The sequence below is a fragment of the Phalaenopsis equestris genome, unplaced genomic scaffold (assembly GCF_001263595.1).
Source record: "Phalaenopsis equestris unplaced genomic scaffold, ASM126359v1 Scaffold000167, whole genome shotgun sequence".
NCBI classification, from domain to species: Eukaryota; Viridiplantae; Streptophyta; class Magnoliopsida; order Asparagales; family Orchidaceae; genus Phalaenopsis; species Phalaenopsis equestris.
Window position 1 is genome coordinate 955,665 of NW_018164609.1, and position 18,416 is coordinate 974,080.

The 18,416-nt window shown below is 33.7% G+C and overlaps 1 protein-coding gene across 4 annotated transcripts in view; it reads right to left on the bottom strand.

The window, feature by feature from the left end:
* The window catches only part of LOC110022122 (putative ABC1 protein At2g40090), a 76,272-nt gene that overhangs the window by 35,561 nt on the left and 22,295 nt on the right, over positions 1-18,416 (bottom strand). For all 4 annotated transcript variants that reach the window (XM_020720923.1, XM_020720922.1, XM_020720925.1 and 1 more), the window contains 2 exons: positions 13,988-14,206; positions 13,793-13,904 (listed from right to left, as the gene is read on the bottom strand). In XM_020720923.1, coding sequence (XP_020576582.1) covers positions 13,793-13,904; positions 13,988-14,206 — 331 coding nt within the window. The remainder of the gene's footprint in view (positions 1-13,792; positions 13,905-13,987; positions 14,207-18,416) is intronic.

Consider the following 18,416-nt stretch of genomic DNA (forward strand, 5'->3'; position numbering starts at 1 on the left):
TGAGGTAGAGCGCTCTTTCATTTAAACTGTGAAAAATATGAGGTCAGTTTGATTTCATATTTTTCTTAAAACTTATATATATATATATCTAAATTAAACGTCCTTCCGAAGCGGGCGACGGGATTTTGATTCCGGCGACCGACAGCTTCTTACGGGCGACCTCCACAAAATAACTTTTTAACTGTCGACACTATGGCAAAGATGACAATTGTCTGGCTTGTGTTGTCTATTGTTGCATCTAAAGACTAATCTTCAAACAGTTGATATATTTACTAAGAATCATTATCGACAGCGTCATCAGTTTCTTGTTGACAAATTGATGTTTCTTGATCAGCCAACATCAATTTGAGGAGAGATATCGACCAGGAGTAAATGAAATTAGTCAGAATTAAGAGTTTCCTTCTTTGCACCCTTATTTTAATTGCACGATTTCTTTCCTTTTAGCTGAATTTTTAGATTAAGAATATGTATTATTAAGTTACCTAAAATAGATTATGCACTTTATTATATAAAAATAGATTGGACAGATTATTATTTATAGTAATGAAAGCTAAGCAAATAGACATTTAATCTATTTTCTCAAAAATTGACAGGTTGATGCATGCATATGTTCAATTTAAGCTTTTTTTTTAAAAAAAACTACTTTCTATTCACTTGCACATATGTTGCCAATCCGGTGGCGAGTTTGAAATATGAAGTCACAGTTTAATATTTTAAAAAACATTTATTCTTGAATTTAGCTCTAATGTATGCATTCATATTCAAGTCAATTTACCAGCTGCTAAGCTTAAACACAATTAAGGTTTAGCCCCAATTTATGATGTTTCATATTTAAGTCAATTTGACACACCTCCCCACCTCCCTTTAAGACAATTAACATAATTTTAAAGCATGAATTGAATCAATATTGCTTTAAAAATAAAACATATAAAACTTGAGATTATGTGAATTTGCCTTATTTGAATGAATAGGTTGATGCGTGCATATGTTCACTTTAAGTGTTTTTTTATAAAAAAACACCGTCTTCTATTCGCTCACACATATGTTGTCAATCTAGTGGCAAGTTTGAAATATGAAGTCGTCGTTTAATATTTAAGAATGATATTTAATCTTGAATTTAGCTCTAATTCATGCATTCATATTTAAGTTAATTTGTCAGCTCCTAATCTTAAACCCAATCAAGCTCCCCCAATTATGTTATCAAATAGGTTAAATAAAGATTCATTTGCATTATGACATAAATCTTTATTTGATCAATTTCACTTTCAAATATGAGTGAATTTGAGGTCAAATAGAAGCCTAATCACATTAATTGGCGGGGTATCAAATCATAAACCCTATATGAATTCCAAGTGCATTGTGCTATTGAAATGACTTGATTTATAACTCATGTTTTTATTTTGTATTTTGTAAATTATTATTTCATTTTAAAGCAAAAATAGTTCAAGTTTTCTTAAATTATTTTTGAAGTTCAAAAAGTTCAAACTTTGAAGTTATTTACAAGTCTTAACAATCCAATTTCAAATATTTTTGCAAGTTTAAAAGTTCATGTAATTAAATTTTAAGTCATTTTATAAGCTTATAAAATTCAAAGCTTAAATTATTTTGCAAGTCCAAGTCATCGAAAAATATAGTAACTTCCCGGCGTCAACTCACGTTAAGGGGGCAAGGGAGAATGCCAACCTTCACAATTGTTTTAAAAGACTCACTGGTCAGTATCGTGATACACTACAACCTGTGAGGAAAAATATGTATTAAACTTGTGATCTTAAAAGACGCATTCAATGTACCTGCAAAAAAGGTTAAATTAAAAGCAAGCATTTCCTGGAGCAATACTTTTCTTTTCCTGAACGGTACTTAATTCCCAAAAACAGATACTCGCATCTCCCATGACGGGTATTTTTAAACACCTAATCTAATTAAAATTTTCAAATGAGTACATAATTTCCCTAAACTATAATTAATTCTCAATGATGGATACTTGAGCCTCATTGAGTGAATATTTTAAAAATCTACCTCCCACACAAAGTTTATACCTTTGCAAGCTTCAGCGGCTACCATCGATGGTAATCGGCAAGACGACGAACAATAAAAATAAAAATACAACACATTTTTTTTTGCAGCATAAAAATCTAAAATATGAGACTCAAATGAAGAATAAATGGTTGGAATGGCTGACCAGGCTCGGGCTCGAGTTCGGGTGTTAATGGCCTAGTAGGATGATTGGGTCGGGCTTAGGCTTAAATAAGGAATGGCGTGGGATCAAGAGGACGGACAGTAAAGAAGGTGAGGGCTTCCACTGTTTGCTTCGATCCCAAAGTAGGGAGGGCCTTAGTTCTGAATATGAAGTGACAAAGAAGAGAAGTTGATCGAGGGCTTCTTTGTGTGGCTATTGGACTTGGGATCGAGCATTTGGAAGGGACAAATCAGACAAACGAGAAGGAAATGAGAATGGCCGTCGCGTGAAACACAGTGGCAAACGAGACATTTGGAATTTTGGATGGTTGAGGGCTTTGGGCTACTCTGGGAACATTGAAGCTCTCTGTATGCCACGATCCCATCGTTGCTTTCCCTGATAGCTTGAAGTGGTGTCTGGGAGGTGAGATCGGTGCGGGACTCTTGATCTAGAGCGAGACTGGGCTTCGACTATGTGCCCATTTTTTGTAACCGAGCCCTCTAACCTTTCAAGGGCTTTAAATTAGTTTTTTAATAAGAATATATAACAGGAAGAATTATACTTGATTTGAATAAAGGGCGGCAATAATTAATAATTTAACATAATTAACTATTCCTTTTTCTTTCCTCTTTTTTATTTTATTTTAAGGGTCAACATAGGGACTTGAGCGCATTAAACTAAACAAAAGAATAATACGAAAAATTATAGACAAAATGGAGCATCTAAAATAGACAAATCATGTTGAATGAGAGTTGACACAAACATAGAAGACTTACAAAAGTCTCACAATAAACTTGGAGAACTCACTTATGGAGAAGAACACGAGAAAAACCTTCGCTCTCGAACACTCAAAACTTTTCTAAACTTTCCTAAATGAATGAAAGATTAAGCAAAGATGAAAATAAACTAGGGGGCTCCCCTTCTTAAAGCTTAAAATTGATTCGTCATGGAGCACACCAAAGACAAGTTCAAACTCATACAAACAAAAATTATGACATATTAATGAAGGACAACATTCTAACTTTTGCAAAAAACTAAGTCTACATATTTTCAAGAGATGCATGCAATAAAATAAAACAAATGTCTGCATGTGCTCCGAAAAACATACCAAGTGCTTAAACATACACTATAAGAATGCTATTTGGACTAAAAACAAGATAAAATCAAGCTTTCCTCACTTTGAGAATTATACTTGTACTATAAAAATTTTCTAAACAAACCAAAAAAATTAAAAAACTTCAGCGCATGTGCTTCAATAAATTCAATAATGTCTAAGTCTATGATTCTGCACATAGCAAAACAAGCAAATATTCATGTGTTTCAACCAAAGTGTTAACTACTTGAAGATATAGCTTGAGAATATTTCATAAACTAAAAAAAAAGATAAATTCAAATTTATTCAGTCTGGAGGAGTGTGCAATTATTTTGAACTACACTGACATTCTTTCAAAATTCAAATGTATTAACATATTATATACATGATCTCGAGCAAAACAACTTGCCCGCACGACAAGATCCTAAACCTCACATTTCAAGTTCAATCCTCCATATTCCTATACTAGAATCGCTAAGACTTGAACCTTGTGACATACATCTGTGTAATAAGTTTGAAATGGCAAGAAATTTTGTTCTAAATTTGGAAAAGATTTTTAATGTCTTTCAACGAAGACTCATTATTATAATTCAAACTTTCAATATCAAAACTATAAGGAACAATCACAATGTCAAACCAAAATATTTGATCTCCTACATATAATGATTGATTTGAGAAGATCTATAACGCAACAACCATCAAAACAAATTAATTGATATGCAAACTATGAACCTTATCGTTGGAAAGAGAGTAAAAAGGTTTAAGACAATCATTCAAATATCCCAATGATGGCCACATTGATAAAAATCTCAATTGGATGATTTATTTTTAAAAACTAAAATCCCTAAGCTACAAATATAAATACTCCAAACACAATACCCCGATAATGGCCATGATGATAGATAATTTCAATCGAAAAATACTATCACCCAAATACCTAAATCCTAAAGCAAATCATTTTAGAATTCAATCCTAATAAAATATAAAAATTTCATAAAAATTGCAAAAGCTAAAATCATTGGAGTGAGTCCATCGCCTAAAGCTAGGAACAACGATCCACCCATCATCTGCACAGTTTTAATAAGGGTGATAAATTTAAAATGACCATAGCTTACAAAAAGCTTATACTGTATTAATTATTAGTGTATCTCTATGATCATTATCAAAAGATCCCACTTCATAAAGATGCAACACATGTCCTCCGATCGTGTGGCTTCACTACTAAATAACACCAGATTAAGATCGATACTCTTTGATTGAGTAATTTGTTATAACATGAGACCACTTTCACTCCAACAAATCCTAGAAGTTTCCTAATGACTAAACCCCTTGAGTTGTGAATCACATAGTATACTTGATAGAACAAAAAATTCTTTGTTTGCTAATGTCAACTTATAAATTTTTTTATATAAAACATATTCCTAAGTTTATAAGATCTCTTTAGATGGTGCATGCCATAATTGCTAACAACAAGATTTTAAATTGTGTAATTGGAAATGAAGCATTTATTATTCGTGAGGAGAATGACAAGGTTCGGAGCGATTTGAGATGCAGACTTTAGCACTACGAACAATCAAAATGAAAGTAATAATTAATATATCATTCCTACCTATAAATATATTTCAAAAATATTAACATTCAAACATAATAAGTGATCAATTGTGCAGATTAAAAATAATAAATTGTGTTGGCTGCAAAGTATAATGCAACAAATTACGCAAAGTAGAAGTGTCATGTGAACATCAATTGGCCATAGTAATATAAGATATTAAACAAAAGTAACATAATATATCAAAGAAAAGCAAGATATCAAATAAATTTAGCATAATAAACTTCCTATAATTTTTATTGTCCAACAATACAATGTCCATGGATTCAAATAAGAATATAACAAGTAATTAAAGTCCTAAACACTCATCACTCAGGGGGTTTTCATTGGGGTTGTCATCATAATGAATGGCTTTCCCCTATAGCTCATCGTCAATTGAGTTCATATTCACTCATTCTTCCTCATTTTCTTCAATTTCAATCATCTTTCTCTTCCTTAATCGTTAATCATCAATAAGAAATTTAAAAGATTTAATTAAAATTTAATATAATTTCAAATATTTAAATTTCTATGAATATTGTTTCTCTTGTTGGCTTGTGTTAGATGTACGCTTGTGTTAGATGTATTAGCCTTGTTTCCAATCAGCTCCAAAAGTTCTTGCCCTTGCTTCCCTTGATAGAAGAGTTTTAAATTTTTAGAAGACATTAAATTTTAGACAAAATATTACCAAAAAATTTTGCTCTTATTTTTTTGAGGGCTTTAAGATCTAGTTCAAAGTTTTTCATAGGCATAAGCCACTGTAGTTAATTACCCATCTTGATGTTGAGAGAAAACTATCAATTAATGCTAGTCATTAGAACACTAGTTATTTAGCATATAGTAGCAATAGTCTAATTGCATCTAAGAAAATTTATCACCATTAACCTAAAAGAAAAATGGTGGGGGAATGATGATAATCCTTCAATCAAGATCTCATGATTCAATCATCTCATGTCGTCATAAACCTTGGTCTAGATAGTCAAAGAAAGTAATTGACCCAACCTGTTGAATGATCATTATTAGTAGCCATATGTTGCTTTGTTCAAGAGGGCATTATAAACTTAGGTTGGATGCTTGTCTAAGAAAATAATTTCGATTGATTTTAGCTAATAGAAAGTGTCATGTCCAATTCAATGTACCCAATATTCATAATTCAAGGGACAATGACTAAAATCATGATTGTAATTTAATTATGCCATTTCAAGATAAATCACTGTGTAATTGGACTCTGGTCGTAACCATTAACTTAACATGTGATGTCATTTTAAAATAAATTCTCATCTAGTTGAAATTCAAATTCAACGCAACCAACATCGAGGTGTTCAAATGATTTCATTATCATTTACACCTTGTCAACTTTGCTTGTTTGATGATAGATAATCAATTATGTGATTTATATATGATTTAAATTTATTTGAAAACTAACCAGTATGAATCTTCTTGACTAAATTGTTACATGTAGGACAAGTTATAGAGTGGAACTGATTAGTGTATTCTATCGACACAATATCAAGACTTCATTTTTGAAATTTTTTTTTCTAGAAGCCCGTGAAGGCCATATCTAAATGGTTGATAAATTGACATTTTTAATGTTTACTGCAAGGTGTCTAGCTCTCAATAGTTCATTGATGAGTTGTTTGCATTAGACCAATTCCAATATACATAATATGGAGGGTTAAACTTGTGGCTTGCTTAAGAGTAAATGTCAATAGATTTTAAATTTAGTTTTTAAAAATGGGGTTTACATTTTTTTAAATACTTGTAAGCTTTTTTAAAAGATTTGTATATTTCTCAAAGCTGACTTAAAATTTATTTTAGCCTAGATTCTTTGACCATGTATTCAATCGTTTTGCACGTTGGTCTGAACACATGTTGGTGATTTGGGTGTATTTTATGCTAGTATGTGTAGTTATTTCGTACCATATATTCAAGCATTTAATACAATGGACAAAGCACATGCAGACTAACTTAATTTCAATGTATGACTTGTCAAAATGACTACGCAACCCATGAAAATAAAATACAACCGTGAGCTGCTTGTCTCATTTGAACTACTTTCATTTGTGAAAATATATTATCATTCACAGGAGTACACTTTTGTTCGAGACATTCACGGGTTGTCCTTAATGGTTAACGTTTACATTATTTTAGAGCACTAACATAAATAATGGTATGCGATAAACTAGACAACTTGATTTTATTCAGACAAAAAATTCGTTCATATAAACACATAGATACTTGGAAGGTATGAAGATCGATTGTGGCATTCGTTCACGTGACTGTACAATCATCAAGTTGTGCACACCATTTTACATTTTAAGTCTATTACTGATCATAGTTTGTCTGCTCACATGTTAGTTTGTGGATTCAATAGTAATTATTAAAAATTTTGAAATTTATTAAGCATTTAAAGCATTGCATTTAGCTTGTGTTTGGACCTCAATTTGTTCAGGTGGGCTCTATAAGGAATTTTTTTCCTATAAATAAGGACCTTCCCTTGTTCATTTCATTTCAAGTGCAATTTATAGTGCATAGTTGAGAATTCTAGACTTTCTTTTAAGTGAAGGTTTAGAAAATTCTTTGCTGCTCATGGACAAGCTAACGAGTACATCATAAGTCCCTTGTGAGTCCATTTCAATTGCTGATCTTGCATTTAATTATGATTTTTTCATAGCTTGCGACAATTTATATTTCATTTTGTAAAATTCACAAATTTCATTGATATGTCAGTCATTTTAATACTATTTTATGTCCACTTTGTCCAGGTTTAGGGTCTGTTTGGGGCAACTGCAGTTTATCCAACTTATCCATATAAACAGCTTATCCTGATAATCTGCTGATCAACAGCTTATCTTGATAAGCTGGCTAGCTGTTTGGTTTGTGCGTTCGAAAAACAATTGATTTTGGACAATTGATCATTTCGCCAATGTTCTGGATAAGTTGTTTAGCTGTTTGGTTTGTGCTGATTTAAAGATTTTTCAACATAAATCACCAATCTGAGATACAGCAGTTGTGTTGTTTATAACAAAACTGCACTGGCTATACATTAGATATTGCAGAATCAACAAAACTCCTTCAATACAGTACAAAAAATAATATACACCTCAATTAATAGTGGGTATCAGAAAACCAAAAAAAATATAAATAACATGTTAAAAGTACAAGCAAAAGAATGACAATATTCATTTAAAATGTAGAAGCACGTCACGAGGGACGTTATCCGGTTGGGACATCGTAGAACCCCGAGAAACATTATATGGCTGGGATGTCGTCAAACCCTAAGCGACATTCCCCGGTTGGGATACCGTTGACCTCGATCAATATTTTTTGTTTGGGATATCGTAGAGTCGGTCGAACTGTCTGCCCATCTAAAGAAATACCAAATTGACGTATAATGGATGAAAGTGAGTGGTTGATTTATAAATAGGAAGTTTTGGTTGGATCCATGAGGCATACCAACTGCAAAAAAAAATGATGGATCGTCTGGATTATTTGATCTGAATCCAGAGTGATCGAAGGACTATAACATACAATCCAAATCATCCTTGAACATTCCGCATCATTTTTTTTCATGCATTCAATATTCTCAAGACAGAAATGCCACAGAACACATCTACAATCCAATAAGGGAAACGAAAATCATCTCAAAACAGAACACATCAGCATTCCAATAAAACAGAAATACCAGAGAATGTCGTTCAATGCTTCTCATTATAGAAGCATTATAAGTAGAGAATGATGAAGCAGGAATATTACTGAAATGCCACGGAACACATCAGCATTCCATTAAGGGAAACGAAAACCATCTCAAAACAGGACACATCGGCATTAAAATACCGCAGAATGTCATTCAATGCTTCACCCTAAAAATTGGAATCCTCCATTCATACACAATCCCTCACAGTCATCCATACGCAATCCTCCATTGTTACGGTAAACAAGAAAACCAAGGGTAAGTACTTACAGAGCGCAGCGAGGGTAGATCGCAAGGGAGAAGAGGAAGAGAAAAGTAAGACGAGTCAGAGAGAGCAAGCACGAGCGATCGGAATTTTTTACCTAGGGCACGAGCTGGGGAAGGCAACGCCAAGGGGTAAGAAAAGTAAAAAAAGATCGAAACGCTACCAAATGTGTTTCATGGGACACACTCAAACCGCAAAAACCAAACGCCTTAAGTGTGTTTTCAAAGCGCATAAGCTGCGAATAAGTCCCCTCAAACGCACCCTTAATCAACAAAATTTTGATAGCATCCCGATGCCTTCCCCACGCAACGACCATTTATAGGGATGCCAGATCGTACAATGCTAAGAAAGACATATATGATTGGCATTTGAGATACTATGACTGAAATATTCTACACAACATTAAGGCTCTATTTGGAGCAGCAACAAGCTTGCGGCGCGGCGTGACACCACTATTTTCGGGCGTTTGGGGCGGCGGTGCCGCTGTGTCCTGCCGTGATATTCCCCAAACACGGAAAGCGCTCACGGACCCTCGTCCCAGCTTTGCCTTCCTGCTTTTTATCTCCGTGCCCTTTCCTCGCGTTATCCCATCCGAAACAAATACGGCCCGGATTTTCGTCCTCGCAGGCAACAAACATCTCCCCTCTCCTCCTCTTCTCCGAAGGTCGTCCTCCTCTCATTCAGTCCGGATTATCATCCTCGCAGCAGCAGCGGTAAGAACATTGTCTTATGGATGTTTTGGATCTGTTATGCCTCTTTTGCCTTAATGTTTCATCTTCTCAAATTTTTCTTTTGCCCTAATCTTCTCAAATAATTTTTTGTGGTTTATCCCATTTCTCTGTTCTTCATACACGCACCATCCCAAGAATTCTTGGATATGCATTTCACTGGTATTTTATTCCAATTCCATCTCTCTACTGAAAACAATCTTTTCTATTTGAGGTTGAATTCAACTTGCAGCCCTTATAATACGAATGGTACCAATTCCACTTCTCATGTGCATTAATGATTTCTTATCAGGTTTATCATCTTATCAGGTTTATCATACTTGATCATACTTGACTTATGGAACATAAGTAAAATACTAGCAAACGTCGTTTAAGAAATTTTAGCAAAGATTTATAGCTATACCAAGCTTTGTCAGTACTCTATTTTTTAAGTCCATTTTTCTTTGAATTATAAGAAATAATGAATAATGCGCTATGCCAATATTTAGCGAAATCTTATAAATTATTGATGAAATCAATATAAAATGGAGTTTGACCAACTACATTCTTATGAATTAATTGTTGTGATGTTTTTTGAAGGTTTGTTTGATATATAGGTTATGAACTAGTGTTGCTGATTCAAATCCAATCCCCATTTTAGCAGCTATAAAGGTGGCAAAGTTAATTGTAATGTTGAAAATGATCCTGTTCCTTGCTATGGTTATTTTATTTTATTGTAATTGAGTAAATATAAGAACAAGCTCTGCTTTTGATACTCACTGTTAAGTGAGTGGTGTATTTGTACTTCTGTTATGTTTTGAAACGAATATCTGCTTTTCAAATATCAAATATGTCGCTGTCATAGTTCTGTTTTAAACAACTTCACTAAACAGAGACAGAATGGTCATTTTTTCAGAAACAGCTGTCCCACAACTGTTTTTACACAGCTGCAACAAACAGACACCCAACTTCCCCGCAGCAACTTCCTGAGGCAACGCAGCTGCAGCTGAAAAACTGAGAAGCTGCAGCTGTGCCAAACAGAGCCTAAGAAATGCACGTATGTTTTTTCATGTAACTGAATGAAAGTCTACAAGCCTATTTCCACAATGCGAGAAGTACAAAGCGTAAGAGCACTTATTTTGGCTATCAGTAAGGATGTACATGCAAAATGATTTACAAGTTAAACTTTTGCCCTGTCAAGTATAAGATGTAAGTGTATTTATAACAACATGGTGAGCCTGCCCTTTTATTTGTTCACATGGGATGCATTGGCGACAACAAGATATGCACAACTCCCTTTTCTTTAATTATTTATTTCTCTTTCCTGTTTTTCTCACTTCTCTTTTTTCTTCTTTTCTTCTTTCTAATCCTTCTTTTTTTCTTTTTTTATATTTTCATTCTCTTTCTTTTAACCAAAACAACAAAAAAAAAACAACTTAAATCTCCTATAGAATACAAAAAGGACAACTTCAAGTTCTTGCAGAATCTTCAACCCCATTTCTCCACCATTTTACCTGAATTGCAATTGGTGGCTCGGTCACCAATGAGAAAGGCCGATAAATAGGGAAATGCAGGAAGCTGGCTTGGATTTGGTGGCTCAGTCGCCTCCTCTTTGCTATGGTAAGCCCCATTTCCTCACCTCCTTTTCCGCTCCTAACCATACAAAACTCAACTGCAACTTCTACTGTCGAGCTCCCTCTCCCGCTCTCTCCTTATCCCACAAACCTCTTTACACTGATAACCTCACCTCCAACAGCCACCTCATAAATTTCTCTCTCATTGCCATCGAGCACTAAAACTACCAACTCCAGCAAGCTGCTGCCAATAGTAACCCATCCCTTTCTACCTCAAAAACTTTAACCCACCTTCTCCAAAATCTCATCATAGGAGTCTTCAAACTGACAACGCCTTCAGTTAAAAACAAGGAAGAAACATGATTTAAAATCAGTAGGATTTGAAGTTGTATGTGTGCGGTTCTGGAAACTTGGCCCATTTTGCCACAGGACTAACTCATCTTAAGAGTTTTCTAACAGGTACAAATTGTCTACAACAGAAAATGCAAATTAGTTGCAAAAGAAAATTCAAATCGAACTCCAATAATAAAATCAGTATTCTTGCAATAACAATTTGGTCGTCTATAAGAACAAAATCAGCCTGCTTCAGCAACAATTTGATATTCAACAACAGCAAAAATAATCAATCTACAATAGCAACAACATCAATCTTCACACACAAACATGTAACTGAAGGCCTAGCCTGCTTTTTTAAGTGAGACAGGCTCAAAGACCTCTGGTCAAGCAATGTCACATGACATTGCACATGACATTGACATTGACTGAAGGCCTAGCCTGCTTTTTTAAGTGAGACAGGCTCAAAGACCTCTGGTCAAAGACCTCTGGTCGCAATGTCACATGACATTGACATTGACTGAAGGCCTAGCCTGCTTTTTTAAGTGAGACGGGCTCAAAGACTTCTGGTCGCAATGTCACGTGACATTGACCATGCATGCCTCCTTAAGTATAGTAAGCAAGCCTAGGGTTCCTCCCAAACATCCTCCCATGTATGGTTACAGTTAAAATGAGCTTGCAAAGAACTCAAAGAATAATGCAAGTGGATTTATGGACTTGGTAATGCGACAAATAAAATAAACTTAACAGGTATAAAAAATGAAAATAAAATTGACATTCAAGAAGATCTATGCCACAAGAGGGCAAACAAGCCTTACAAAGGAGTTATAGCAGATTTTGAAGCTCGCTATGAATAAGGACAGGACTTGGCCGCCCGCCTAAGAGAGCTAATAGATTTTCTTGATACATTAAGAACTATCAAAATTCTATAAATTTCTGAATGAATTCTGGACTGAACCCAAATAAAATAGCATGATTTAAGGACAACAAAAATTTAAATTACAAGCTTATGCTTTTCCTTTGGAAATAAGTCATTTGTTTAGTGTGCACTCTCATAAATACACCGATAAGCTTGTCTAAGAAAAGCACAATCATTTTAAAGAAATTCATAAATTATTTTTTTTAATTCAAGAATTAATGATTGACACATAAGCTCCAACCAACGTACTAAATGCTTGAACTTATACAAAAAGATTAAGCTAAATTAAATTTTACTTCGACTCAAAATGTTCTTCATATTTTATTTAAAACTTTTAAAATTGAATAGTCGCATATGCAACATGTTAAACACTAATATATAGGAGTGAGAATGCTGCGCGACTAAAAATTAAATGAATGCAAAATTTATGTCAATTTGAGAACCATAATAATATTTTGTAGAACATGTATTCAAATCTCTTTTTGAAACCCAACTTCAAATTTAAAAAATATAAAGCTCTTGAGTGAGTGACCGAGTCGTCTGATCTACAAGGTAAAGTCTCATTTTTTGTGGTTTGACCCTCACCAGACTTGAAAAGACTTCTGCCTTTTGATGAACAATCGTAATATCAACAAAAAGAAAAATTCATAATATTTTAAGTTAACATTTTAACCGTGAAGGGAAGGAATAAATTTTTATTTTCCATTTACATGCGGCATACAAAGCCTATTACAAAGAAACTTTATTTCAAAAATAAAATCTTTCATTAGAATTATACTATCAAAATACAATGATAAGTTGAACTTACAGAACTGGTTCTTAGTATATGAGATAAGAATAAAATCTTGGTAGGGTTTGTCATTACTTCTCCTCACTTTCCAGATAAAAAAAAAAAGCAAAATTTTCAATCCAAAACTAATTGCTACTATTACATGCCAAGCTATTTGCACCTTATTTGACGGCTTTCTCCTATCATCAAGAGGGATAATTACTCAAAAGGGTTTCTACTTTTAAAAAATCTCAAACCAAATTTTTCAAGTCATTGCAAAACGAGTGATAAATATTTAGGTAATATACTATCTCAAATATAATCTATCTTATGCAAATTTGGCTAGGAATTGCATAGAAACTTTCTCGCAAGAGGTTGGGGCGCAAACTTTTGAAGCCTAAGTACCACAATTTGACTTTTCTATGATGAAATAAAATGGGTAATGTTCTTCTTGAAACTCCTAAAGATAACCCTATATTTTTTTTTTCTTTTAAAAAAGGGAATTGTGAAAATCTCAAGGAAGATGAAGAATTAAGACATTTGGACAAGCATATTCATGGTTTAGCAGCCGGATTGTAATTTGCTATGATTTCGAAAAAGAATTCAGAAATTGGAAATCATGTTTTCTGCATTTCAACCACATGGTCGAAAGAACAATTAATTCACATTCTTACCAAAAAGATTTCTTCTACCAAATGGCAAAGGGCGGACCATCATGTTAGCAGCATGTGGATCACAGTGCACAAATCCATGCCTAAATATCATTTCTGCAAAAGCTTGGCTAACCTGCATGGTTTCTGAGGAAAACTTAGCATAAATAGATACCATGCCCAAAAACTATATCACAAAGTATGGCTATCTGATTTTACTAGTTTGGAAACATCAGAAAGTTGAATCCCAAGTTTCTGAATGGTAATTAAGTCAGTTATTTCCGCTGCATCCATATATTCCATAGTCAGAACTTTGGATGTGCTCAGATTCCAATACACCTTTGGGGAATATATATAGTCAGCAATATGAGGAGATAACCGCTTAAAGTTCTCCAAGCATTTTTCACTATTCCTGGCCTCAAACAAGAAATCCAATTCCTGGCAAAGTCATTCTTAATTAGATAAGTTTCTATATCAGCATTATAATGGTACTCATAAAATCATTGTCCAGCATGACATGATTTATAAAGTAGGACATCAAAGCAGAATAAATAAAGAAAAATGCCTGGAACCTAAAAAATAAAAAAGATAGAATTTTTTTATAAAATTTAAAAAACATATTATGGTTAAAAGAATATCATCAAAACTTAAAATTCAGAAAAGTTACACTTAAGGTTGCTTGTAGGTGAAAAACATGCCTTAGAAATTGGTTTGATTTTCACTCATTTTTCGAGACATAAAAATGAAATGCTACTTCTGTGAGAGCTAAATATAAGTGGTTTGCGTTGTTTGATAAAAAAATCTGGGTTTCTAGTAATATTCTTTTAAATGATGGATTCAATAAACTTCATTATCTTTCAGAACATTTTTCTAATGCCAAGCAACCATATTAGCCCTCGGATAAGTGTCAATCAAAAAAAAATCAGGCAAAGCATGGAAACATCGATGAATTTTATTATTCATCAAAAAGAAAGGATCAGTTAGTAATGGAAAAGTCAGAGCAATCATTGTTATACATTTGGGATGATTATATTTTGCTAGTTTTTGAAATGCATAGAAAAACCCAATTACTTTTGAAATGTACATTTGATCACATGCACCTTAAGCCTCAATCTAATCAATAACTTTTCCCTATCTAATAGAGAATGCACCCATTTGGCCAACTAAAAGTCTAGATGACTCTTCTTTGTTTTCTGCTTTTTGTCAAAAATGACACAATTATATTTCCAAAGAGTCATCACAATCTGTAATATTTGGAATAACACCACTACTCTTGTTGGGTTTATGATTAGCTTACTTGATGAGAAGATGAAAGGTCAAAGAGAAAGATTCGAGGGTGTCAAATCTCATTTATGAAAGGGAGATATGCAAGAAAAGTCGTCCTTTTAGCTCACAGTTTTTATTTCCTGTTATACTCATTTTTAATGGAAACAAGAGAAAAGAGAGATTTCAGGCTTCCAACCACAAGAGTGTAAATAGAGTACAAAGCAAAAAATAAACAAATAAAACTTTAAGAGAATTGTAACGTTTCAGTTTTGATAAATAATAAAAAAAAAAGAACAAACCTAAAGTTCTTATAACAATTTGGTTGGAAATAATTGGAAGGAGATTGTGTTTACTCTTAATTCCTTTTTTTAAGTTGAAAATAATTGTAACGTTTCATTTTAAATAAAGTCCTCTTTTTTTATTTACTTTTTTTTAAGTTGTATGCATCAATTTACGTGTTATTTGCTCGTGCTCGAAGCCCTAGCAATATGACTGTCCTTCCCGGGAAAAATTGACGTTCCAGACGCGTCAGTGCAGTCCGTTTCGTCATCTGGGGTCGTTCGGACAACTTCGTCGACGATCAGGTCAAAAAAGTGTCATTCAGTTTTATTTAAATTTTAGTTTGTGATCGATTATTTTGGCAATTGATTTTAGCTTTAATTAACGGTGCAATATACATAAGTGTTATTGACGTGGATCACGATGTTGATGTGCGTTGAATGCGTGAATTGTGGTGTTTATGTATATCTAATGTGTGAATGTGTGCATATCTATGTGTGAATGTGTGCATGGCCAAGCCATGAAGGGATTTCCTAAGGCCTTTCGATCCTATGGGAGCTCTCTTAGGGCCTCCACATGTTGGTCTTAGCCACTCAACCCAATAGTGATAGCTTGTGCTCCTAGCCACTCAACCAAATGGTGATGGCTTGTTGCCCTAGCCCACTAAATCAAATGAGAATGTCTTGAAACCATCTATGTGAGGCCTCCCAAAAGAATTAAGAGGTGGTTTGAATTTCTAAATGTCTGGGTCTCATTTCTAGTATTCTAGGATAGTCAACACGAAAGCCATATGGCCAGATCCTAGGCTTCTAATGAGGAATTAGGAAGACCTCAAAAATGAGGTCAACAAATATCAAAAGAAAGAGTTTCCCAAGATACAAAAAATAAAGATGACGAGGACAATAACGGTAAAGTCTAAGTTTATTACCTTTATTACTGATAGTTATGGCATTGAGAACTTGGTGCATAAAGGAGTACCACATTTGAGGTAGAGAACTGAATACATCCCGACACAACCAATCATCTTCCCTAAATTCAAAACCTAAAATTCGCAGTTGTTAAAAAGAAATTTAGAATAAAAGTTGATTGCATGTGAGCTCACAAATCAAATATCCCAATTACGATTTAGCACCCATAAAATTGAATGGAGGGTCAAAAAAATAGCATGTAAACAAATTATATTCTGATAATTTTAGATAAAGATCCACCAACAATCCTCATCGTGAGTCCTTTACAAGGCTTAATATTATTTAAGTTGGATACATCTTTCATCACATGATTAGAAGCATCTGAATCAATGATTTATGGGCCTTGCTTGACAACATTGAAAGAAATTATAAGATTAACCGTCCGAAAAAATGAAAATATACAAGTCACGTCGGTGGTAGGTACATTATTATTGTGGGATTGAGATAATAATTTCCGAAGAAAGCTGCTCTTTGTTAAATAGTTTTGTTCACAGGTGGCGGGACTTCGATGGATGTAGCAATTATAGCAAGTGGTTCATGATCCTCTTTGGAAAACTAAGTGGGTTCCAATTAGTAGATTTCCGATGGATCTTTCAACAATTTTTTCGGGTGTGACCTGATTTACTATAGCGATCACATCATAATTTTGCTTTCTTTGTGCTAAACTCATTATAGAAAAGTGAAGGGTATCACAAACAGAAAGAGCAAATCCTTATCATGGGATTTAAATGATACTATCATTATTTATGATGAACTTCCTTCAAACATACTTCCAAGAAGGCTTCATGGACATCAAGGAAAAGTTTAGTACCCAATATTCTCATACAACCTTCAACCATTTCAATGTTTAACCCCACCAAGAGCTTGCAAATGCACTTCTTCTAAATGATTTGAATGAATATCCACCATCTCTGGGACACCTTTAATCATGTACATCAAACAGATCAAGTTGTTGCCATTGATGCCTCAGAGAAATTTACTAATGATAGTGAGGTCTTGCTACCGAAGTTCATGAAGAACCTTTTTACTAGAAAATAATTGTGATAAGCTTTCAGATCTGTAATAAGTTTCAAGGATACATCAAAGGTTTTTCTGGTTGTGTAATGGACTACAAATTTTCTCATATCTCATTAGTCATGAAGTTCATAAGCGATGCCATAATTTTTTTTGAATTTCTACACTTCATATGCTGCTTATCGTAGCTAGTCTTCTTAGCTTAATCTAGAGATGAACATCACTGTAGATATTGATAGCACTGAGACAATGGTGATCATTCAACTTTTGACAAGTGATAAGCAATATGCAGCTCTCAGTCTCTCTACTCAAATGAGGGTTGACCACCCGTAATTAGAGATAACTGCAGACGAAGAGCTTTGCCTTTCAACGACCATTCTGTGCTTTCATACGGTGGTAAAATCTCCGATCCCATACAGAAAAAAATTGAGGATGATAAACTTCGTATTTTCTCTCTTAATAAAAAAACGATGGTCGGCTACACTAGTAGTAGTAGAGGGAAATTTTAGAAAAAACACCTCACTCCTAAGAGCAGGAAAGTTATTAATACAGCATTAACTACATAATTTGAAAAGAAAAAAAAAATATGAAGAAATAAAGGTGATAGAATTATCCATAAGAAAAAATATTTGAAAAGGTAATAACCAAGATCCCAAACAACACACATAAATCAACCCAACAACAATCCAAGAATCATACAAACAATCCGAAAATCATACACAGTTGGAATACTAATCGAGTTATACTCTACAGTCCTTATAATGCAGAACAAGACTGCTAATAGTTGTCCAAACTAAATGAATCTTCAACTTTGATGGCCAATTAGCATTTAATTCCTTATTTTTCTACAGTTTCAAAGCAGAGGTAATAAAAATGTGGTTCTAACTTCTAAAAACATATTTCATGATCTAAGATTAACTAAAAAAAAACAAAAATTGCATTTGCTCATTTGAAGTAGTTCTCAAATACTTAATGTGGTCGATTTCATAACTTAAACCTATGAACAATCAATCTTAGTATGGTCTACGTTCAGAAGTTTCTAAAACCTATCAGGCCAAAAAAAGGTGGATTTAATGGCAAAATTTGAAACAGAATGACAAACAAGATGTGAGATATTACAT